Source organism: Pristiophorus japonicus, chromosome 8, assembly GCF_044704955.1.
Source record: "Pristiophorus japonicus isolate sPriJap1 chromosome 8, sPriJap1.hap1, whole genome shotgun sequence".
Classification (NCBI taxonomy): Eukaryota; Metazoa; Chordata; class Chondrichthyes; family Pristiophoridae; genus Pristiophorus; species Pristiophorus japonicus.
In genome coordinates this window covers 136,485,037-136,505,366 of record NC_091984.1, presented here as the reverse complement: position 1 = coordinate 136,505,366, position 20,330 = coordinate 136,485,037, and the positions used below count along the sequence as shown (strand labels likewise).

At 44.7% G+C, this 20,330-nt stretch overlaps 1 protein-coding gene across 2 annotated transcripts in view; it reads right to left on the bottom strand.

Moving 5' to 3' along the window:
- Positions 1-20,330, bottom strand: part of imp3 (IMP U3 small nucleolar ribonucleoprotein 3) — a 330,757-nt gene that overhangs the window by 287,976 nt on the left and 22,451 nt on the right. For both annotated transcript variants that reach the window (XM_070887440.1, XM_070887441.1), the window contains exon 2: positions 19,003-19,110. In XM_070887440.1, coding sequence (XP_070743541.1) covers positions 19,003-19,110 — 108 coding nt within the window. The remainder of the gene's footprint in view (positions 1-19,002; positions 19,111-20,330) is intronic.

The window sequence follows — 20,330 nt, the reverse complement described above, 5'->3', positions numbered from 1 at the left end:
GAGGCCAATTCACTAAATATATTCAAAAAGGAGTTAGATGAGGTCCTTACTGCTAGGGGGATCAAGGGGTATGGCGAGAAAGCAGGAATGGGGTACTGAAGTTGAATGTTCAGCCATGAACTCATTGAATGGCGGTGCAGGCTAGAAGGGCCGAATGGCCTACTCCTGCACCTATTTTCTATGTTTCTATGTTTCTATGTAACGCAAGAGGAAAGATTTGGCTCTGCATTAATTTCACGAATCTTCATTTACAATAATCTCTGTATGCAATATTCAACAACTAAAACTACAACTTGTATTTATATAGCCCCTTTAACGTAGTATTAACCTGCATGAGGTAGAAATGGCCATCTGCCAGCTCAAGAACAACAAGGTAACGGGAGCGGATGGAATCCCCGCTGAGGCACTAAAGTATGATGGAGAAGCATTATTGGCACAAATGCATTACCTCATCTCTCTCATCTGGAAGGAAGAGAGCATGCCGGGAGATCTCAGAGATGCAGTAATCGTGACCATCTTCAAAAAAAGGGGACAAGTCCGACTGCGGTAATTACAGAGGAATCTCCCGATCAGCCACTGGGAAAGTCGTCACTACAATCCTCCTCAACTGTCTCCTCCCTGTGGCTGAGGAGCGCCTCCCAGAGTCACAGTGCAGATTTCGTCCGCTACGGGGTACAATGAACATGATTTTTACAGCGCGACAGCTTCAAGAAGAATGCAGGGAATGCATGGCCTTCTTTGACCGTACAAAGGCCGTTGACACGGTCAACCGCGAGGGACTATGGAGCGTCCTCCTCCATTTCGGCTGCCCTCAAAAGTTCATCACCATCCTCCGTCTGCTCCACGACGACATGCAAGCCGTGATCCTGACCAACGGATCCACCAGAGACCCAATCCACACCCTGACCGGGGTCAAGCAGGGCTGAATCATCGCGCCAACCCTCTTATCGATCTTCCTCGCTGCAATGCTCCACCTCACACTCAACAAGTTCCCCTCTGGAGTGGAACTAAACGACAGAACCAATGGGAACCTATTCAACCTTCGTCGTCTTCAGGCCAGATCCAAGACCGTCCCAACCTCTGTTGTCGAGCTACAGTATGCGGACGACGCTTGCGTCTGAGCAAATAGACTGAACTCCAAGTCATAGTCAACATCTTCACTTTGGCGTACGAAAGCATGGGCCTGACACTAAACATTCGTAAGTCAAAGGTCCTCCACCAACCTGACCCCGCCACACAGCACTGCCCCCCCCCCCCCAATCATCAAGATCCACGGCACAGCCCTGGACAATGTGGACCACTTTCCATACCTCGGGAACCTATTATCAGCAAGCGCAGACATCGAGGAAAAGGTTCAGCACCGCCTCCAGTGCGCCAGGGCAGCCTTCAGCCTGAGGAAAAGAGTGTTCGAAGATCAGACCCTCAAATCTGTCACCAAGCTCATAGTCTACAGGGCTGAAGTCATACCCGCCCTCCTTTCTGGCTCAGAAACATGGACCATATACAGTAGCCATCTCAAATCGCTGGAGAAATACCAACGATGTCTCTGCAAGATCCTGCAAATCCCCTGGGAGGACAGACACACCGACGTTAGCGTCCTCGACCAGGCCAATATCCCCAGCATCGAAGCACTGACCACACTCGACGAGCTCCGTTGGACGGGCCACATTGTTCGAAGACTCCCAAAGCAAGCGCTCTACTCGGAACTCCTACACGGCAAGCGAGCCCAAGGTGGGCAGAGGAAACGTTTCAAGGACATCCTCAAAGCCTCCCTGATAAAATGCAACATCCCCAACGACACCTGGGAGTCCCTGGCCAAAGACCGCCCTAAGTGGAGGCAGTGCATCCGGGAGGGCGCTGAGCACTTTGAGTCTCGGAGAGATTTCACAAATTAGGATTGTATTCCCTAGAATTTAGGTTACTCATCTGATTTAAGTTTTAAAGATATTAAGGGGAACAGAGAGAGTAGCGAGAGATAAATTACTTCCACTGATTGGGGATTCTAGGACTAGGGTGCATAATCTCAAAATTAAAGCCAGACCTTTGAGTGAAATTAGGAAACACTTCTGTACACAAAGGGTGGTAGATGTTTGGAACACTCTGCCGCAAATGGCAATTGATGCTGGATTAATAGTTAATTTTAAATTTGAGATGGATAGCTTTGTATTAACCAAAGATATGAAGGGATATGGGCCAAAGGCAGGTCCATGGAGTTAGGTCGCAGGAAAGCCATCAGCTCATTAAGGGCCTGAATGGCCTGCTCCTATGTGTGGTCAGTAGCTCATTTTATGGTCAAATATGACACTAAGGTTGCCAACAGTCTGGTTCAACCTCACACAGTGATCAGGGAGAGAAATGGAGTCAGTCGCTAGGGAATGGAGTTTGTGGCGGGGACCAAAAAAATGGCTTCGGTCTTCCCAATATTGAATTGGAGAAAATTCCTGCTCATCCAGTACTGGATGCCGGACAAACAGTCTGACAATTTTAGAGACCCTGGAGGGGTCAAAAGAAGTGGTGGTGAGGTAGAACTGGGTGTCGTCAGTGTCCATGTAGAAATTGATAGTGTTTTCAGATGATGTCGCAAAGGGGCAGCATGTCGATGAGAAATAGGAGGGGGACAGATCCTTGAGGGACACCAGAGGTAACGATGCAGGAACAGGAAGAGAAGCCATTGCAGGTGATTCTCTGGCTCCAATTGGATAGACAAGAATGGAACCAGGCGAATGCAGTCCCACCCAGCTGGACGATGGAGGAGAGGTGTGGAGGAGGAGGGAGTGGTCAACCGTGTCAAAGGTTGCAGAGAAGTCAAGAAGTAAGAGGAGGGATAGTTTACCTTTGTCACAATCACAAAGGATGTCATTTGTGACTTTGATGAGAGCCGTTTCGGTACTGTGGCTGGGGCAGAAACCTGATTGGAGGAATCAAACCTGGAGTTCCGGGAAATATGGGCATGGATTTGGAATGAAACATGTTCAAGGACTTGAGGAAAGGGAGGTTGGAGATGGGGCGGTAGTTTGCGAGGACGGAGGAGAGGGGTGATGATGGCAGATTTGAGGGAGAGGTGGACAGTACCAGAGGAGAGAGAACTGTTAACAATGTCAGCTAACATGGAAGTCAGAAAAGGAAGTTGGGTGGTCAGCAGTTTGGTGGGAATAGGGTCAAGGGAGCAGGAGTGGGTCTCATGGACAAGATGAGGACAAAGAGTTCATGAAGAGAGCTCGGAGAGAAACTGGAGAAAGATGCAAGGTCAGGGCTGGGGCAGAGGGGTTCCTTCGAGCAAGTTTGGTCCGGTGGGTTAGGGGAAGGAAGGGAAGTGGTAGAGGCAGCTGAATAAGATTGAGACCATCCAGAGACCAAGAAGTCCATGAGCTTCCTACACTTGTTATTGGAAGGGAGGTGGAGGAGACAGGGAGAGATGATTCAGAATATGGCTAGCAGTAGAGAATAGAAACCAGGGTTAATCTTTGCATTTCAGAATGATTCTGGAATCGTATGCAATTTTGGCAGATGAGAGCAGGTCCCAATAATGCTTATGTGGTCCAGCCAGATCTGGCGGTGAATGGTTATACCAGTTGTCTGCCATATCTGTTGAAGTCTGTGTCCCTTGGACTAAGGGAAGGGAGCTGAGGGCTGAACCGGGGGAACGGCCAGGGTGAGAGAGAGTAATTGTTTTAAAAGGGACCAGGTGATGTGTGTGCGGTAGCTGCCGAAATGTCATGGTGAATGGAGGGCCAAAGGACAGACAATTGGGATTTCATAAGTGCAGTTGTAAGAGAGCTAGGAGAGATTTTTCGGGGGCAGACACAAAGGGAAGCAAGATTTGGCTGGTGGAGGGGGGGGGGGGGGGGGGGGGGGGGGGAGATGGGGGTGTCGAGTGATACGAGGAAGTGATCAGAGATGGCCTTATCTGTGATTGACATGATGGCAGTAGCGAGGACACATGAGATGGCAATGTCAAGGGGCTGGCCGTGAATCATCATCATAGGCAGTCCCTCGGAATCGAGGAAGACTTGCTTCCAGTCCCAAAGTGAATATGGGTAGGGGAGTTTATATCGAGGAAGAGGTTAAGGGAGGATAGGAGGGCAATGAACTCAGGAGAGAGAGGGCATGATGAATTGAGATGGAGGTTAAAATCTCAGAGAATGAAAAGTCGCTCAGTTCAGAGGGTATCTCGGTAATAACATTTTTATCATACTTGGGTGGGCAGAAGAGAACAAGAATTTTAAATCAGAGGAGAAAGGGGTGGGAATAAGGCGAGATGTTCAAAGAAGGAGAACGTGCCAGAGGAGATGGGGTACAGACCAAGGTGTGATTTGGTGATGAGAGCCACACTACCATCATGATGGTCTGGACGGGTCAAGTGGTGGAAGGTATCGCCAGGCGGGGAGGCTTCATTCATGGGTAAGGTGTCATCACCCCTCAGCCAGATTTCCGTCAGGGCCATGATGTTAATGCAATCATCTACGAAAAGCTCATGGATGGCAAGGGCCTTGCTTGGAAGTGAACGGACATTCTGGAGGGAGATGGGAGAAGGTTGGTGATGGCTGGCCTATTGCCAGCCTCCACAGGGTCAGTGCTGGAAGGGCGGGTTAAACGGGGAGGAGATTGGCAAGATCGGGCACACTGGGTTGGAAGGTCGGCGAGATTCACATTAATCCCCGGAGATCTCACACCCCAACTTCTAGAAGCCCCCCCGAAAATTCAAACTATACATTCGGCACATGACAGGGCCGGTTTGTGCTGTCAAAAGCTAGAAACGCTACCCAAGTCAGAACTGCCAGGAATATAGTGAGCATCACAACTGCTAGCTCTGACCACTATTTTACTGCAATACAAAAAGCATTTCTGTGCAGCAAAAGGAAATTGAGACACTTAACACATGGGGCGACACCAAGTACCGATCATGAAGTCATCAATGTGCAGACTTTCTTGACTGGAAAAGGACTGCGCGATCATTATCAGCCCCGATCAGATCATGTATGAGAAGGGGAAAACTGTAATGTCTAGACTTTTGAAAGTGTCAACACCTTCACAGCAGCCAGAATGTGATAAAGGCTTGAATTTTTTAGTGCACATTCTTCCACTGGTGAAGGAGTTAACGATTCTTGAGCCACAGTCAAATTGACAGCGGAAGTGAGCTGCATCCTTCAACTCAACCCTTAATACAGCAGTTAAAAACGGAGTAGATTTATGGCAGATAACAAAGCAGCTTTAACACCTTCAGCACAGTGACAATCATTCCAACAAAGCTCAGAACACATTCACACTAGTCTCCCACGGAATTGCTCAGCACGAGGCAGGAGCAGTGCTACTCCAAGTAAAACTGCTTCTAAAACTCGTTCACCATTTGTTTTCATCTGTACTCATTTTCCATCAATGCACACAAGGGCGGGGCTTACAAAAAGCAAGTCCTGGCATGCGCTGTGAATGGTCAGTCTTGCTGTCAGGCAACAACTTCTAAAAGCTGGCGCCTGCAACCGAGTGAACTTCTTTAGTGAAGAGTAATGATTCTGGCAACCGCCAACGCCGACAAACCTCATTTCCAGTGGTAAAACTTCAGGGTCATGCAGTAACCAAGATGGCAGTCGAAAGGATTTTTCACAAGAAATATTGACCGCAATTTGCCGACAGTGATTGCTAATTGCCCAATTTTGATTCGTAATTTTTTTCAACTTCATGATTGATCTTTTACAATTTTACTACCTGTTCATTTGTAATTTATTGCAAATTTATGAACATGGCAATTTAGCACACCAGGTGCAAGTCTGGGAGGCAATGATATTTATTAGCGGATCTGCCATGATATTGCTCATGATAAAAGGACAGCAGTTCGATGGCATGCAATGGACTGTATTATTTTGATAATATGGAGCAAAGTCTCTTCAAATCCACAAAGTTGCAATGTTTTTTTTTTAAGTACATAGGATTACAAATGATATACGGCGTTTATGCTCCACTCGAGCCTCTTCCCATCTTTCCTCATCAAAATCTGTCAGCATAACCCTCTATTCCCTTCTCCCTCGTATCTAGCATCTAGCCTCCGCTTAAATGCATCTAAACCATTTGCCTCAACTGCTCCCTGTAATAGCGAGTTCCACAGTCTCACCACTCCCTGCATAAAGAAGTTTCTTCTGAATTCCCTATTGGATTTCTTGGTGACCATCTTATATTGTTAGCCTCTAGTTATGCTCTTCCCCACAAATGGAAACATTCTCTCTGTACCCACTCTATCAAAATCTTTCATCGTTTTAAATAGCTCTATTTAGTCACCCCTTTGTATTTAAGAGTATTCCAAACATGTGCACTCCCAAGTACTCAACATATAAAAACATTGATGTCAGTAATTTTCAAACTATTCCAAGAGTAGCTGAAAAGCCAGCAACAGCAGACACAACACATGGCCTTTAAAAATTACTTCCTTACAAGTTTGATTCATTTAATTATTAAAACTGATTACATCATATATCTAGACTTTAAGGTGCATTTTTCATTATGTTGGCAAGATGGCCGCTTTCCCAGTGCCTGCATATCAAGAACAACTCATCAGCATCATAGGCAGTCCCTCAGAATCGAGGAATACTTGCTTCCACTCCTGAGGTGAGTTCTTTAGTGGCTGAACAGTCCAATATGAGAGCCACAGATTCTGTCACAGGTGGGACAGATAGTCATTGAGGGAAGGGTGGATGGGACTGGTTTGCCGCACGCTCTTTCCGCTGTCTGCGCTTGATTTCTGCATGCTCTCGGCGTTGAAACTAGAGGTGCTCATCGCCCCCTCGCATGGTCAAATCAGCTAACTCAGCACAAACCAGAGATTGAATTACAACAGTGACGACACTCCAAAAGTACTTCATTGGCTGTAAAACGCTTTGAGGTGGTTGTGAAAGGCGCTATATAAATGCAAATCTTTCTTTTCAGTCAGTGTAGCTCTTTTCTAGCACCTTTCACGATCTCGGGACTTCCCAAAGCACTTTACAGCCAATGAAGAACTTTTGAGGTGTAGTCACTGTTGTAATGTAGGAATCACATCACTATTGTAAATCACACCACTCTCTATAGTTAAGATTGCTGCTTTTTGCCATCTCTTGGCAAGCAGGAGCTCTTTTGGATTCAACAGTTGGATTTTCTCAGGTTTAGATTGGCGGGGGAAGATATTTCATGTGGAAAAAGCAAGCTCCAAACACCTTCAGCATACACTGTATTTATATTCGAAGTGAAGACCACACAAGAATCCCCATGTCCGATACAGTTCAAAGTCTTTGAAGTCAGTGCTGTGTAATCACTTGTGATCAAAAGCACAATTACAAAGAATGATAACGAGCAGCAAGACACACATTTTCTAGTTGTCAAGCACCTATATCCAGGGCTTTCACAGCATCGAATTCAATTTGTGTTGAGAAGAAAAAAAAACTTCAACTAATATTCTAATAAACAACTTTTCCTTGTCCAAACAGACAAAGTGTCTCTGGTCTTCCAATTTGAGACTCAATGAAGGAACAGATACCAAGTTGATTGACCCCATGCCATTTTAAAAAAAAACATGAAACAAATACAGAAAATCCCTCTTCTGTCAAAGACATTTCCCCCCTCCCTAGCCCAGGAACACCAAGGACAATTGAAAACACTCTACCTAAATGCACACAGCATTAGAAATAAAGTAAATGAGTTGACGGCACAAATCATTACAAATGGGTATGATTTGGTGGCCATTACAGAGACATGGTTGCAAGGTGGTCAGGACTGGGAATTAAACGTACAGGGGTATCTGACGATTCGGAAAGATAGGCAGGAAGGGAAGGGAGGTGGGGTAGCTCTGTTTATAAGGGATGATATCAGGGCAGTTGTGAGAGATGATATTGGCTCCAATGAACAAAATGCTGAATCATTGTGGGTGGAGATTAGAGATAGTAAGGAGAAAAAGTCACTGGTCAGCGTAGTTTATAGGCCCCCAAATAATAACTTCATGGTGGGGCGGGCAATAATCAAGGGAATAATGGAGGCATGTGAAAAAGGAACGGCAGTAGTTATGGTGGATTTTAACCTACATATCGATTGGTCAAATCAAATCGCAGGGGGTAGCGTGGAGGAGGAATTCATAGAATGCATACGGGATTGTTTCTTAGAACAGTATGTAACAGAGCCTACAAGGGAGCAAGCCATTTTGGATCTGGTCCTGTGTAACGAGACAGGAAAAATAAACGATCTCCTCGTAAAAGATCCTCTCGGAATGAGTGATCACAGTATGGTTGAATTTGCAATACAGATTGAGGATGAGGAAGTTGTGTCAGAAACGAGAGTACTATGCTTAAACAAAGGGGACGACAGTGGGATGAGGGCAGAGTTGGCTAAAGTAGACCGGAAACAAGGACTAAATGGTGGCACAATTGAGGAACAGTGGAGGACTTTTAAGGAGCTCTTTCATAATGCGCAAAAATATATTCCAGTGAAAAAGAAGGGCGGCAAGAGAAGATAACCAGCCTTGGATAACCAAGGAAATAAAGGAAAGTATCAAATCAAAGACCAATGCGTAAAAGGTGGCCAAGGTTAGTGGGAAACTAGAGGATTGGGAAGATTTTAAGCAACAGCAAAGAATGACTAAAAAAGCAATAAAGAAAGGGAAGATAGATTACGAAGGTAAACTTGCGCAAAACATAAAAACAGATAGTAAAAGCTTTTACAGATATATAAAACGGAAAAGAGTGACTAAAGTAAATGTTGGTCCCTTAGAAGATGAAAAGGGGGATTTAATAATGGGAAATGTGGAAATGGCTGAGACCTTAAACAATTATTTTGCTTCCGTCTTCACAGTGGAAGACACAAAAACCATGCCAAAAATTGCTGGTCATAGGAACGTGGGAAGGGAGGACCTTGAGATGATCACTATCACTAGGGAGGCAGTGCTAGACAGACTAATGGGATTGAAGGTAGACAAGTCCCCTGATCCTGATGAAATGCATCCCAGGGTATTAAAAGAGATGGCGGAAGTTATAGCAGATGCATTTGTTATAATCTACCAAAATTCTCTGGACTCTGGGGAGGTACCAGCGGATTGGAGAGCAGCTAATGTAACGCCTCTGTTTAAAAAAGGGGGCAGGCAAAAGGCAGGTAACTATGGGCCGGTTAGTTTAACATCTGTAGTGGGGAAAATGCCTTGAAACTATTAAGGAAGAAATAGCGGGACATCCGGATAGGAATAGTGCAATCAAGCAGACGCAGCATGGATTCATGAAAGGGAAATCATGTTTAACTAATTTACTGGAATTCTTTGAGGATATAACGAGCATGGTGGATAGAGGTGTACCGATGGATGTGGTGTATTTAGATTTCCAAAAGGCATTCGATAAGGTGCCACACAAAAGGTTACTGCAGAAGATAAAGGTACGCGGAGTCAGAGGAAATGTATTAGCATGGATAGAGAATTGGCTGGCGAACAGAAAGCAGAGAGTCGGGATAAATGGGTCCTTTTCCGGTTGGAAATCAGTGGTTAGTGGTGTGCCATAGGGATCAGTGCTGGGACCACAACTGTTTACAATATACATAGATGACCTAGAGGAGGGGACAGAGTGTAGTGCAACAAAATTTGCAGAAGACACTAAGATTAGTGGGAAAGCGGGTTGTGTAGAGGACTCAGAGAGGCTACAAGGAGATTTGGATAGGTTAAGCGAATGGGCTAAGGTTTCGCAGATGGAATACAATGTCGGAAAATGTGAGGTCATCCACCTTGGGGGGAAAAAAAAAAACAGTAAAAGGGAATATTATTTGAATGGGGAGAAATTACAACATGCTGTGGTGCAGAGGGACCTAGGGGTCCTTGTGCATGAATCCCAAAAGGTTAGTTTGCAGGTGCAGCAGGTAATCAGGAAGGCAAATGGAATGTTGGCCTTCATTGCGAAAGGGATGGAGTACAAAAGCAGGGAGGTGTTGCTGCAACTGTATAAGGTATTGGTAAGTCCGCACCTGGAGTACTGCGTGCAGTTTTGGTCATCTTACTTAAGGAAGGATATACTAGCTTTGGAAGGGGTACAGAGACGATTCACTAGACTGATTCGAGAAATGAGGGGGTTAACTTATGATAGATTGAGTAGACTGGGTCTTTACTCGTTGGAGTTCAGAAGGATGAGGGGTGATCTTATAGAAACATTTAAAATCATGAAAGGGATAGACAAGATAGAGGCAGAGAGGTTGTTTCCATTGGTGGGGGAGACTGGAACTAGGGGGCACAGCCTCAAAATACAGAGGAGCCAATTTAAAACCGAGTTGAGAAAGAATTTCTTCTCCCAGAGGGTTGTGATTCTGTGGAATTCTCTGCCCAAGGAAGCAGTTGAGGCTGGCTCATTGAATGTTTTCAAGTCAAAGATAGATAGATTTTTAAGCAACAAGGGAATTAAGGGTTACGGGGAGAGGGCGGGTAAGTGGAGCTGAGTTCACGACCAGATCAGCCATGATCTTATTGAATGGCGGAGCAGGCTCAAGGGGCGAGATGGCCTACTCCTGTTCCTAATTCTTATGTTCTTATGTTCTTAAAGCAGCATGGTCAAATCAGCTGACTCAGCACAAACCAGAGATTGACTCCACTCCAACAAGTACTTAACTGGTTGTAAAGTGCTTTGAGACGTCCGGTGGTTGAGAAAGTCGCTATATAAATGCAAGTCTTTCTTTTCAATCAGTGTAGCTCAGGATCACCTGACGATGCACTGATTGACTGACCGATCAAGTCAATGTGAGGGTGGGTGGTGGTGATAGACTTGTACATATAAAAAAAAACACATTTTGACAGTTGCAAATGTCATGTATTTTTAAATGAAAAAGTAGTGAGGGGAAGGAAAGCACTTGTACATCCCTCGCTCACTTTTCTGTCCCTTAGTCCCAAAAGGAATGAACATGGTCTTTCAAGCTTCAGAAGAGGGGACAAAGCTGCACAACATCACTGCACTCTAATATATAGGCCAAAAATTATGAAATGCACCCAGTACACAAAGAATTCAAAAGATACAGCACATTGAAGACACCCTGCATGGTTCACCCACAGCAGTCAACTGTGGCAGTTCGAGATATGTGCTTTGGCTGAAATCCACAAGACCACAAGAACATTCTCACCAACAGCTTCAAAACAAGAAATAAAAAAAGGAGCCAGACTTTCTGCACATTTCACCAGCAATACAGATACAGCACAACACGGAGCCCAAAGACACCGTACATCTCTGGCTCCGTCAGGGTGGGTGGAAAAAATAATAATTGATATAATTTCAACCCTGTCTGTATACATATCACTTGATCAATGTACAACCATAGCAGCAGGAGACTTCCACAATGGAAAATGTAATATTCTTCACTTTCCATCCAGCAATCGTTATTCACAACCCCAGTCACACAAAGAACATGCATTTGAATAGTGTCTTCAATGCAAGAAAACATCCAAAGGCACTTTGCATAGGATGGAGTAGGACAAATAGTAAAGATTCGAAAGGGAGTTGGCTAAAGACAAGACGAGTATAGAAGAACCCAGGCGGAGATTTAGGGAAGGAACATTAGAGTGTGGGACCAAGGTGGATGAAAATTCTGCCACGTAGCAAAGAACATGGCAAGTTCACAATTCTAGCTGATTGGTATTGAATTTTGGATGATTTGGTGTCAGCTGTGGCTCAGTGGGTAGCACACTCACCAGAGTCAGAAGGCTGTGGGTTCAAGTCCCACTCCAGGGACTTGAGCACATAAATCTAGGCTGACACCCAGTGCAGTGCTGAGGGAGTGCTGCACTGTCGGATGTGCCATCTTTCGGATGAGATGTTAAACAGAGGCCTCGTATGCCCTCGTATGCCCTCAGGTAGACACTACTTCGAAGAGCAGGGGAGTTATCCCCAGTGTCCTGGCCAATATTTATCCCTCAATCAACATAACAAAAAGAGATTATGTGGTTATCACCACATCTTGTTTGTGGGAGCTTGCTGTGCACAAAGAGAGTGCTGCGTTTCCCACATTACAACAGTGACTACACTCCAAAAAGTACTTTATTTGCTGTAAAGCACTCCAACATCTGGTGGTCCTGAATGGAACTATATAAATACAAGTCTTTATGATTTACGATGGCATGGTGACAATGTGCTGGAACTACAACTTGTTGTGACTAAATTGTAAGACATGCATCTGTATACTGGTGGTCAGTTGCAATTTCATTGAAAGAAAGGACTTTTATTTATATCATGCCTTACATAACCTTGGTGGCCCAAAGCACTTTGCAGACAATGAATTACTATTGAAGTGAATCAATATTATGAAGGCAAATGCAGCAGCTAATTTGGTCCCACAAAAGGGATGAATGACTCGTTTATCTTTTTTGGTGCTGTTGGTTGAGGGGATAAATGTTGGTCAGGACATAAATGTTGCTCACTCTTTGACTAGTGCTACGATACTTCTACATCCACCGACACAAACAGACATCCAAAATATAGCACCTGTGACAATGCAGCACTCAGTATAGCACTGAAGTATCAGCCTAGATAATGTACTCATGTCCAAGAGTTGGGCTCAAACGCACAATTGTCTGACTGAGGCAAGAGTAACACCACATCACCAAGTTTACACATTCATAAAAATATTTTTATGAAACACAACAAAAGCACATTAATGATATAAAAAAAAATGTTAAACAGTTCCACAGATCCATTGTAATGAAGTAAACCCAGGTGAAAGGTTAAACATCATTCAGAAACACTTCACTTGTCTCCAGCAAATGAGGTGATGGCTCGAATTATTTTATATGATAATACTGATAAATTACATTATTTTTGTAAAACCCACATGTCCTCTGCAACAGTGTTAAAGCTTTAGTCTTCATGTACCACCTCAGTGCTTCCAGTTGAGCCTCATAGGCCACATACAACTTTATAATCAGTGTTCCCATTAATCTCTCTCGACATCAAGCTGAAGACAATAATCGACCTTGGTGCTTCATTTCAGATTTATCCAATGAGGCAACATAATTCTGAGCAGCCCTTTCCAACTCCTAGATCTAAGGACCTCAAACAGGGCAAACAAGCAAGAAAACAAAAGCACAAATTCAAGTTGTCTGGACTTAGTCCATCAGATTGCCAGGCCTCGCAGGATGAAAATGACATGGGGATCACAGCTTGGAAACCCCATAGAATGTCAGAAGAATGAGAGGTGATCTTATCGAAACATGGAAGATAATGAGGGGGCTCGACAAGGTGGATGCAGAGAGGATATTTCCACTCTTGGGGAAACTAAAACTAGGGGACATAGTCTCAGAATAAGGGGTCGCCCATTTAAAACAGATAAGGAGAAATTTCTTCTGAGGATTGTAAATCTATGGAATTCTCTGTCAAGAGAGCTGTAGGGGCTGGGTCATTGAATATATTTAAGGCGGAGATTGACAGATTTTTGAGTGATGTGGGAGAAAAGGATTATGGGGAGAGGAGCCGAGTCCATGATCAGATCAGCCATGATCTTACTGAATGGCAGAGCAGGCTTGAGGGGCCAAATGGCCTACTCCTACTCCTATTTCTATTACTCTTATGACATATGCAGGAGTCACCAAAAGGCTTCCTACAACTGGGGAATGGTAAATGGAGCCCTTGATTGAAATTTGCATCAGTGTTTGCAGGGGGGCGGGGTGAAAATAGAGGTGATCACCTGCTATGCAAGTCTTTGCTGCAAGTGTCTTTTTTAAACCTGTGCACAAACAGGCCTGAATTTCAGTTAATGAAGTCACATTTTAAATCTGCTCCTCACCCAACTTTCTTCGGCAGAGACCAACCCAAGACCATGCAAAATCTGGAGAACTCAAATTGGCCCATGTGTGATCCAGTTACGCCAGCTAATCAGCTGTTCCAGAGGCAGTAGATTTTGTCGGCAGTAACTTGTTCCATTGCGACATGGAAAGTCGCAACTTAAAGGGGTGAAAACCTGCTGCCAAAATCAGCTGGTGTTAGTGCAGAAAATCTTGCAGCTGATCTGCTGGCAGATTGTAGCATTGGGCATGGAATCTTGAGATTCTGTCAGGCAGCATTGTCAGATGCTGCAATTTACAAAGAAAAGCTATGAAAATAAATAAATAAAACTGCACCTGCATTTCAAGAGGGAACAGCATGTCAACTTGATTCAGTGATATCTGGAGTATTGGCCCTGATCTTATGCACAGGTCATGAATCGGTTCCTTTTTTTAAAAAAAGGGAGGAGAGAGCAGGGGATTGTCTCATATGCAAGAAAAAAATCCAGAATGTCTGTTCAAGGCCCTGATCATCTATGAGCTTATTGCTTCAACATAACGGCCTTGACAGAAACTTGGCCGTGGGTGCTGACACCGTCCCCTTAAAGGAAGCCACCTGCCTGGCTACATCTTCCACCACTATTACTCTCTTTTTCCTCTCGTGCAGCCCTCATCTCCACTGCCTAAAGTCCAAGGGACACAGACTTGGACATATATGGCAGACAACTGATTTAGTTATTCATCGCCAGATTTGGCTGGTCACAAACCATTATCGGTTCCTGGTCTCCTGCCAAAACTGCTCATTATTCCGTGATCATCCTGGAATGGAAAAATAACGCCTGGCTTCTTTACTTTACTGCAAACCATCTTGTTAAACCCCTCCCCTGCCTCCTCCACCCTCACCACCAAGTGAGGAGCGCATGGATTTTTGTCATTAAGATTGAGACCATCTATTCAGCTGCCGTCAATGCTCCACTCATTTCCCCTAACCCACTGGGTTAAACTTCCTCCAAGGCTCCCCCCTGCCTTAGCCCTGAACTTGCATCTTCCTTTAGTTTCTGTCCCATCTACCCTCATGCCCCCTCCAAGCTAATTTGCTCCCTCGACTCGATTCCCACGCAACTGCTGACCAATTCCCTTCCTGGTCCACCACGTTAGCCGATATTGTTAACGGTCCTCTCTCCTCAGGTCCCCCTCCCCTTCAAATCTGCCACCATCTCCCATCTCCTCAAAAAAAAACCTCCATCTTATTCCCACCTGCGTAGCATTGCCTGACTCCACCCCTGCCTCAACTCATCTGCTGCTGAAACCCTCATCCATGCCTTTGTTATCTCTGGACTTGGCTATTCTAACGCACTTCTTCTGCCCGGCCTCCCATCTTACACACTCTATAAACTTAAGCTCATTCAAAATTCTACTGCCCATTTCCTAACTCGCACCAAGTCCCTTTCATCCATCAGCCCTGTGTTCACTGAATTATATTGGCACCCGTTAAAGCACGCCCCAATTTTAAAATTCTCATCCTTATTTTCAAATAACTCCATGGCTTCAGAAGAACGCAAGAATTAGGAGCGTGGATAGGCCATATGGCCCATCGAGCCTGCTCTGCCAGTCAGTAAGATCATGGCTGATCTTCGACCTCAAATCCACTGCCCAAACCACATATCGCTTGATTAGTCGAGAGTTCAAAAATCTCTCTCTCTCAACATTGAACATAGTAAACGAGTCAGCATCCACAGGCCTTTGGGGTAGAAAATTCCAAAGATTCACAACCCTCTCTGAGTGAAGAAATTCTTCATCATCTCAATCATAATTGGCTGACCGCTTATCTTGAGTCTATGCCCTTCAATTCTAGATTCTCCAGCCAAGGAAAACAACCTCTCAGCACAAGAACATAAGAAATAGGAGCAGGAGTAGACCATACGGCCCCTCGAGCCTGCTCCGCCATCCAATATCATGGCTGATCTGATCATGCACTCAGCTTCACTTCCCCGCCTGCTCCCATAACCCCTTATCATTTAAGAAACTGTCTATTTCTATCTTAAATTTATTTAATGTCCCAGCTTCCACAGATCTCCGAGGCAGCAAATTCCACAGATTACAACCCTCAGAGGAAATTTCTCCTCATCTCTGTTTTAAATGGGCGACCCCTTATTCTAAGATCATGCCCTCTCGTTCGAGTCTCCCCATCAGTGGAAACATTCTCTCTGCATCCACCTTGTCAAGTCCCCTCATAATCTTATACGTTTCGATAAGATCACCTCTCATTCTTCTGAATTCCCATGAGTAGAGGCCCAACCTACTCAACCTTTTCTCATAAGTCAACCCCCTCATCCTCGGAATCAACCTAGTGAACCTTCTCTGAACTGCCTCCAAAGCAAGTATATCCTTTCGTAAATATGGAAACCAAAACTGCATGCAGAATTCCAAGTGTGGCCTCACCAATACCTTGTATAACTGTAGCAAGACTTCCCTGCTTTTATACTCCATCCCCTTTGCAATAAAGGTCAAGATTCCATTGGCCTTCCTGATCACTTGCTGTACCTGCATACTGTCCTTTTGTGTTTCATGCACAAGTACCCCCAGGTCCTGCTGTACTGCGGCACTTTGCAATCTTTCTCCATTTAAATAACTTGCTCTTTGATTTTTTTCTGCCAAAGTGCATGACCTCACACTTTCCATTATACTCCATCTGCCAAATTTTTGCCCACTCATTTATCCTGTCTATGTCCTTTTGCAGATTTTGTGTGTCCTTTGCTTTTCCTCCCATCTTTGTATCTACCTTGTCAAACCCCCTCATCATCTTATATGTTCCAATGAGATCACATTTCATTCTTCTAAACTCCAGAGAGTATAGGCCCAATGTAATCAATTTCTCCTTATAGGACAACCTTCTCATCCCAGGAATCAATCTAGTGAACCTTTGTCCAACCAGTAAGGTAAGTGTATCATTCTTTAGATAAGGAGACCAAAAGAGTGCACAATACTCCAGGTGTGGTCTCTCAAAGCCCTGACCTGCAAGGAAACACCAGTCACAGGTCGGGGGTATAAGAGGCAGAGCGTGCCATTTCAAGATACAGTGCAATCCGTTCCAGGAGGGAGATGGCTTCGAGGAGGATGACTGGGTGAAATCACCAAAACCGAAGTCACCGATTGGAGCGGAGGCAGGAACTTGGGCAGGGCCCAGGGTACAGAAGAGGTGCAGCAAATGACCAGGGCAGAGGAGTGGAGAGAGATTGGGGGCCAGGAGAGGCGAGAGTTCTGGGCCCAGGGGCAGCACGGGCCAGCCCACACTGCAATATGTGCATGCACTAGGTCCGTGCAGCAGAGCTGGTCTCCAGTTGTCTTGGTTAATCCTTGGCACTGGACCAAGACCTAGCTCTACCAAGCCATGTGGTGGCTGGTGTGCAACAACCACCACACATTTAAGAAAATCCACGCACAGGCATCTTCCGCCCTTCTTTAATATCACGTCCTTCATCGAAAGGAGGGTGTTGGTGGTGGCGGCGGGGAAGAAGAAATAGCCTTGCCCCTCCCCATCTCCAGCCCTACAATCCTCCAAGATATATGCACTTCTTCAAATCTGGCATCTTGCACATCCCTGATTGTAATCACTCCACCACCACTGGTGCCCGTGCCTTCAGCCGCTGTGGCCCCAATCTCTAGAATCCCTTCCTGGAACCTCTCCACCTCTCTTCCTCCTTTAAGACGCTGCTTAAAACCTTCTTTCTTATCCCCTGATGTGCCTCAGTGTCCGATTTTGTTTGATAATTGCTGCTATGAAGCGCCTTTGGACATTTCACAATGTTAAAGGTGCTATATAAATGCAAGTTGTTGTTGAAATAGTAATCCATTCCCATCAGACCTGCTTATTTTCCTTTGTCAAGAACCAGAAGTCAACACCACAGAAATCATCACGGTTCCTCGAGTTGTCAACTGTGGTCGGATTAAGTTCTGTGAGGCTTAATCACATGATCTCCTGTCTCCAACCACTGTGCCCCAAGCTCCCACAATTGATTGCCCAATACCTCATCCTTCGTGGCAATCAAATAATGGTGGCTATACTACTCAATCCACTTTGAGCTCCAGAAATCATTATTTATCATGTGGTTTTGTCGAAGCTCATGTGAGCCAAGGACGCATTGCATTCTGGTGAGGTTGCAGCATGCTATTTGCTTTAAGTCTGGCGGGAGCAAAATGGAATAAAACATTCATATGATTTTTCTGCCGGATTCCGGGAGAATCATTGTGGGTTGGTAACTTTCCTTGGTCAAATCCTTTGGGGGAAGTCCAAATAAAAATGTAATGTCAAGTTCAAGACTTGAAGTGCTAAATTGCCTAATGTGTTGCTGTGATCTGAACTAAATTCACTCTTTCCAGCAAATGGTATGTAGCATTTACAATGAATTACTGACTAACGTGTTTACCTACAAATCAAAGTTTGTGTACAAGATCTCACAAACAGAAATAAGACGAATGATCAGTTGTCCATTTTGGTGGTGCTGATTGGAGGAATGTTAGCTAGGACACAAAAAAAGTCCTTGCAGCTTTACATCTAGCACCACAGGATCTTAAACATCCATCTGAACAGACAGATGAGGTCTCAGTTTAACATCTCATTCAAAGGACAATGAAGCACTCCCTCAGTATTGCATTGGACTACCAGCCTCAATTATGTGCTCAATTCTTTGGCATGGAACAACCTTCAGATATCAACTGAGCCTGGCTGACTTTTTTTTAAAAACAAGTTGGGGGCCTTGAACTTCGCAAATACCAAGTTCTGGCTCCAAAACCAGACATGTAAGGGTTACATTCAAGGATTAACTTGCTCAATGAAGGGAATGGAAATCATGGCAACTTGTCAAATAAAAATTTGAAATTTAATACAATTGAAAACTATACAAGATGATTTTTCTATTTAGCTCACTTGATTATTCAGTGGTAAATATGTTGTGCGATACAATACAGAGCCCTCCAGTAAGATCCCAGGTCTGTCACAAGTTACCTGATCTCAGGGTAGCAGTAGAATCACTATAATTGGCCTCAACATCCCTAGGCTACTGGAACAGGAGAGGGGGAGGAGGGAGCAGAAAAATTTAATCTTAGGTGTTTGGCAGGAAACTGGAAACTGAATTTCCACAGGGCAGCTTTAGCAAAGGAAGGAATCTTAGTTAATTCAGTTAAAATGCAAAATAAAACACATCGAATTCACTTTCAAACTATAATCATATCCATGTTCTTTTTTCCAATTTAAATTGCTTTATTTAAAAAGTACTCACAGTTTTTCCAGCAATCGGCTGGTGCTCTTGGCCCGGAAGGAGTCTTTCTCATTAAGGTCTCGGATCTTGCGTGCCAATTCTCGAACTTCTCTACTCAGCTTGTTGTACCTATTAACAATAGAAGAGATGAAAATCAAATTTTTAGGCTCTAAATAATTACTTCCACATTTTGGGGTCAAATTTCGGGCCGCGCCAAGAACAGCGCAGCCCCGACCTGGATGGCCGTTTTCCGTGCCTAAAAGTGTGACAAAAAAATACCTCTTAATTCTCGGGCTCCTTGCTGGTCCCTGGGAGCTCGGCGCGGCGCACACAGCCACAGAGTTGCACCAATTCTGCAAGTGGAGGGGGGTGGCGCTAAGATAAATGAGACAATGTCGTGCCGACAGCCCTGCACGTGCGCGTTGGAGCACGCGCACGCGCAGTAGCCCAGAAACATTGGCACTCGTTCATTTTTCAAGGGACTTAAAAGAAAAATGTTGATTTGTCCCGTGGACCCCTGGAAAGGCTTGGATTTGAATTTTGGTGATTTTTGTGCCTGAAGGAGTGCTTTTAGCAGCACTGTTGAAGAAATCACCTGCTGAAATCAGTGAGTGCTGCTTTTCACTGCTAAGCTTGCAGGACAGGTACTGCATTGGTTCATGCAAATTAAAGACTGTGTGTTTTGAAAATTAAGAGTGTCAATTCAATACAGCAATGGAACTACGTCCACCAAGAACAAAGATTGTCTTGCATGAGGAAGTGGAGATATTAGTCAACGTCAATGAGCAGAGATGGCAGGAGCTCGATACCAGCAACAGAGATTGCATAAAAGTGCCACCTGAAGAAATGAAGAAATGCTGGAACCAAGTTGCAGAAGATTACTGCGCAGTGGTGCATACCATGAGATCTGGAAGCCAGTGTAAAAAGAAATGGCACGACCGTGGTCAAGTAGTTCGTGCAAGTAATATTTTCCATTTTTAATGTAATCGCAATTGTAATGTGACTATCTGCAGAAAGACGCACTCTGTTAAAATTATATTTTACTCTTTGCAGAAGAAATTGGCCCACAACAAAAGGGAAGCAACAGAAGGAGGCACACCCAATCTGCATCCACTGACACCCTTGGAAAGAAGGTAGTTGCTATGATTGCTTTTCTCCGTGTACAACTCAATCAGTACAGCACAAGCTGGGCCCGCACTCGAGAAAGAGGGCAAGTCCTGAAAATGCATCGTGGTCCTTCAAATCAACCTGCTGCCTGGCCTGCTGTGTGTAAGAGTACTCGAGCCACCCATCCTGCCCCCTCCCTTGCTGTTAAACATTTGACTGTTCTGATGTATTTTACAGAACAT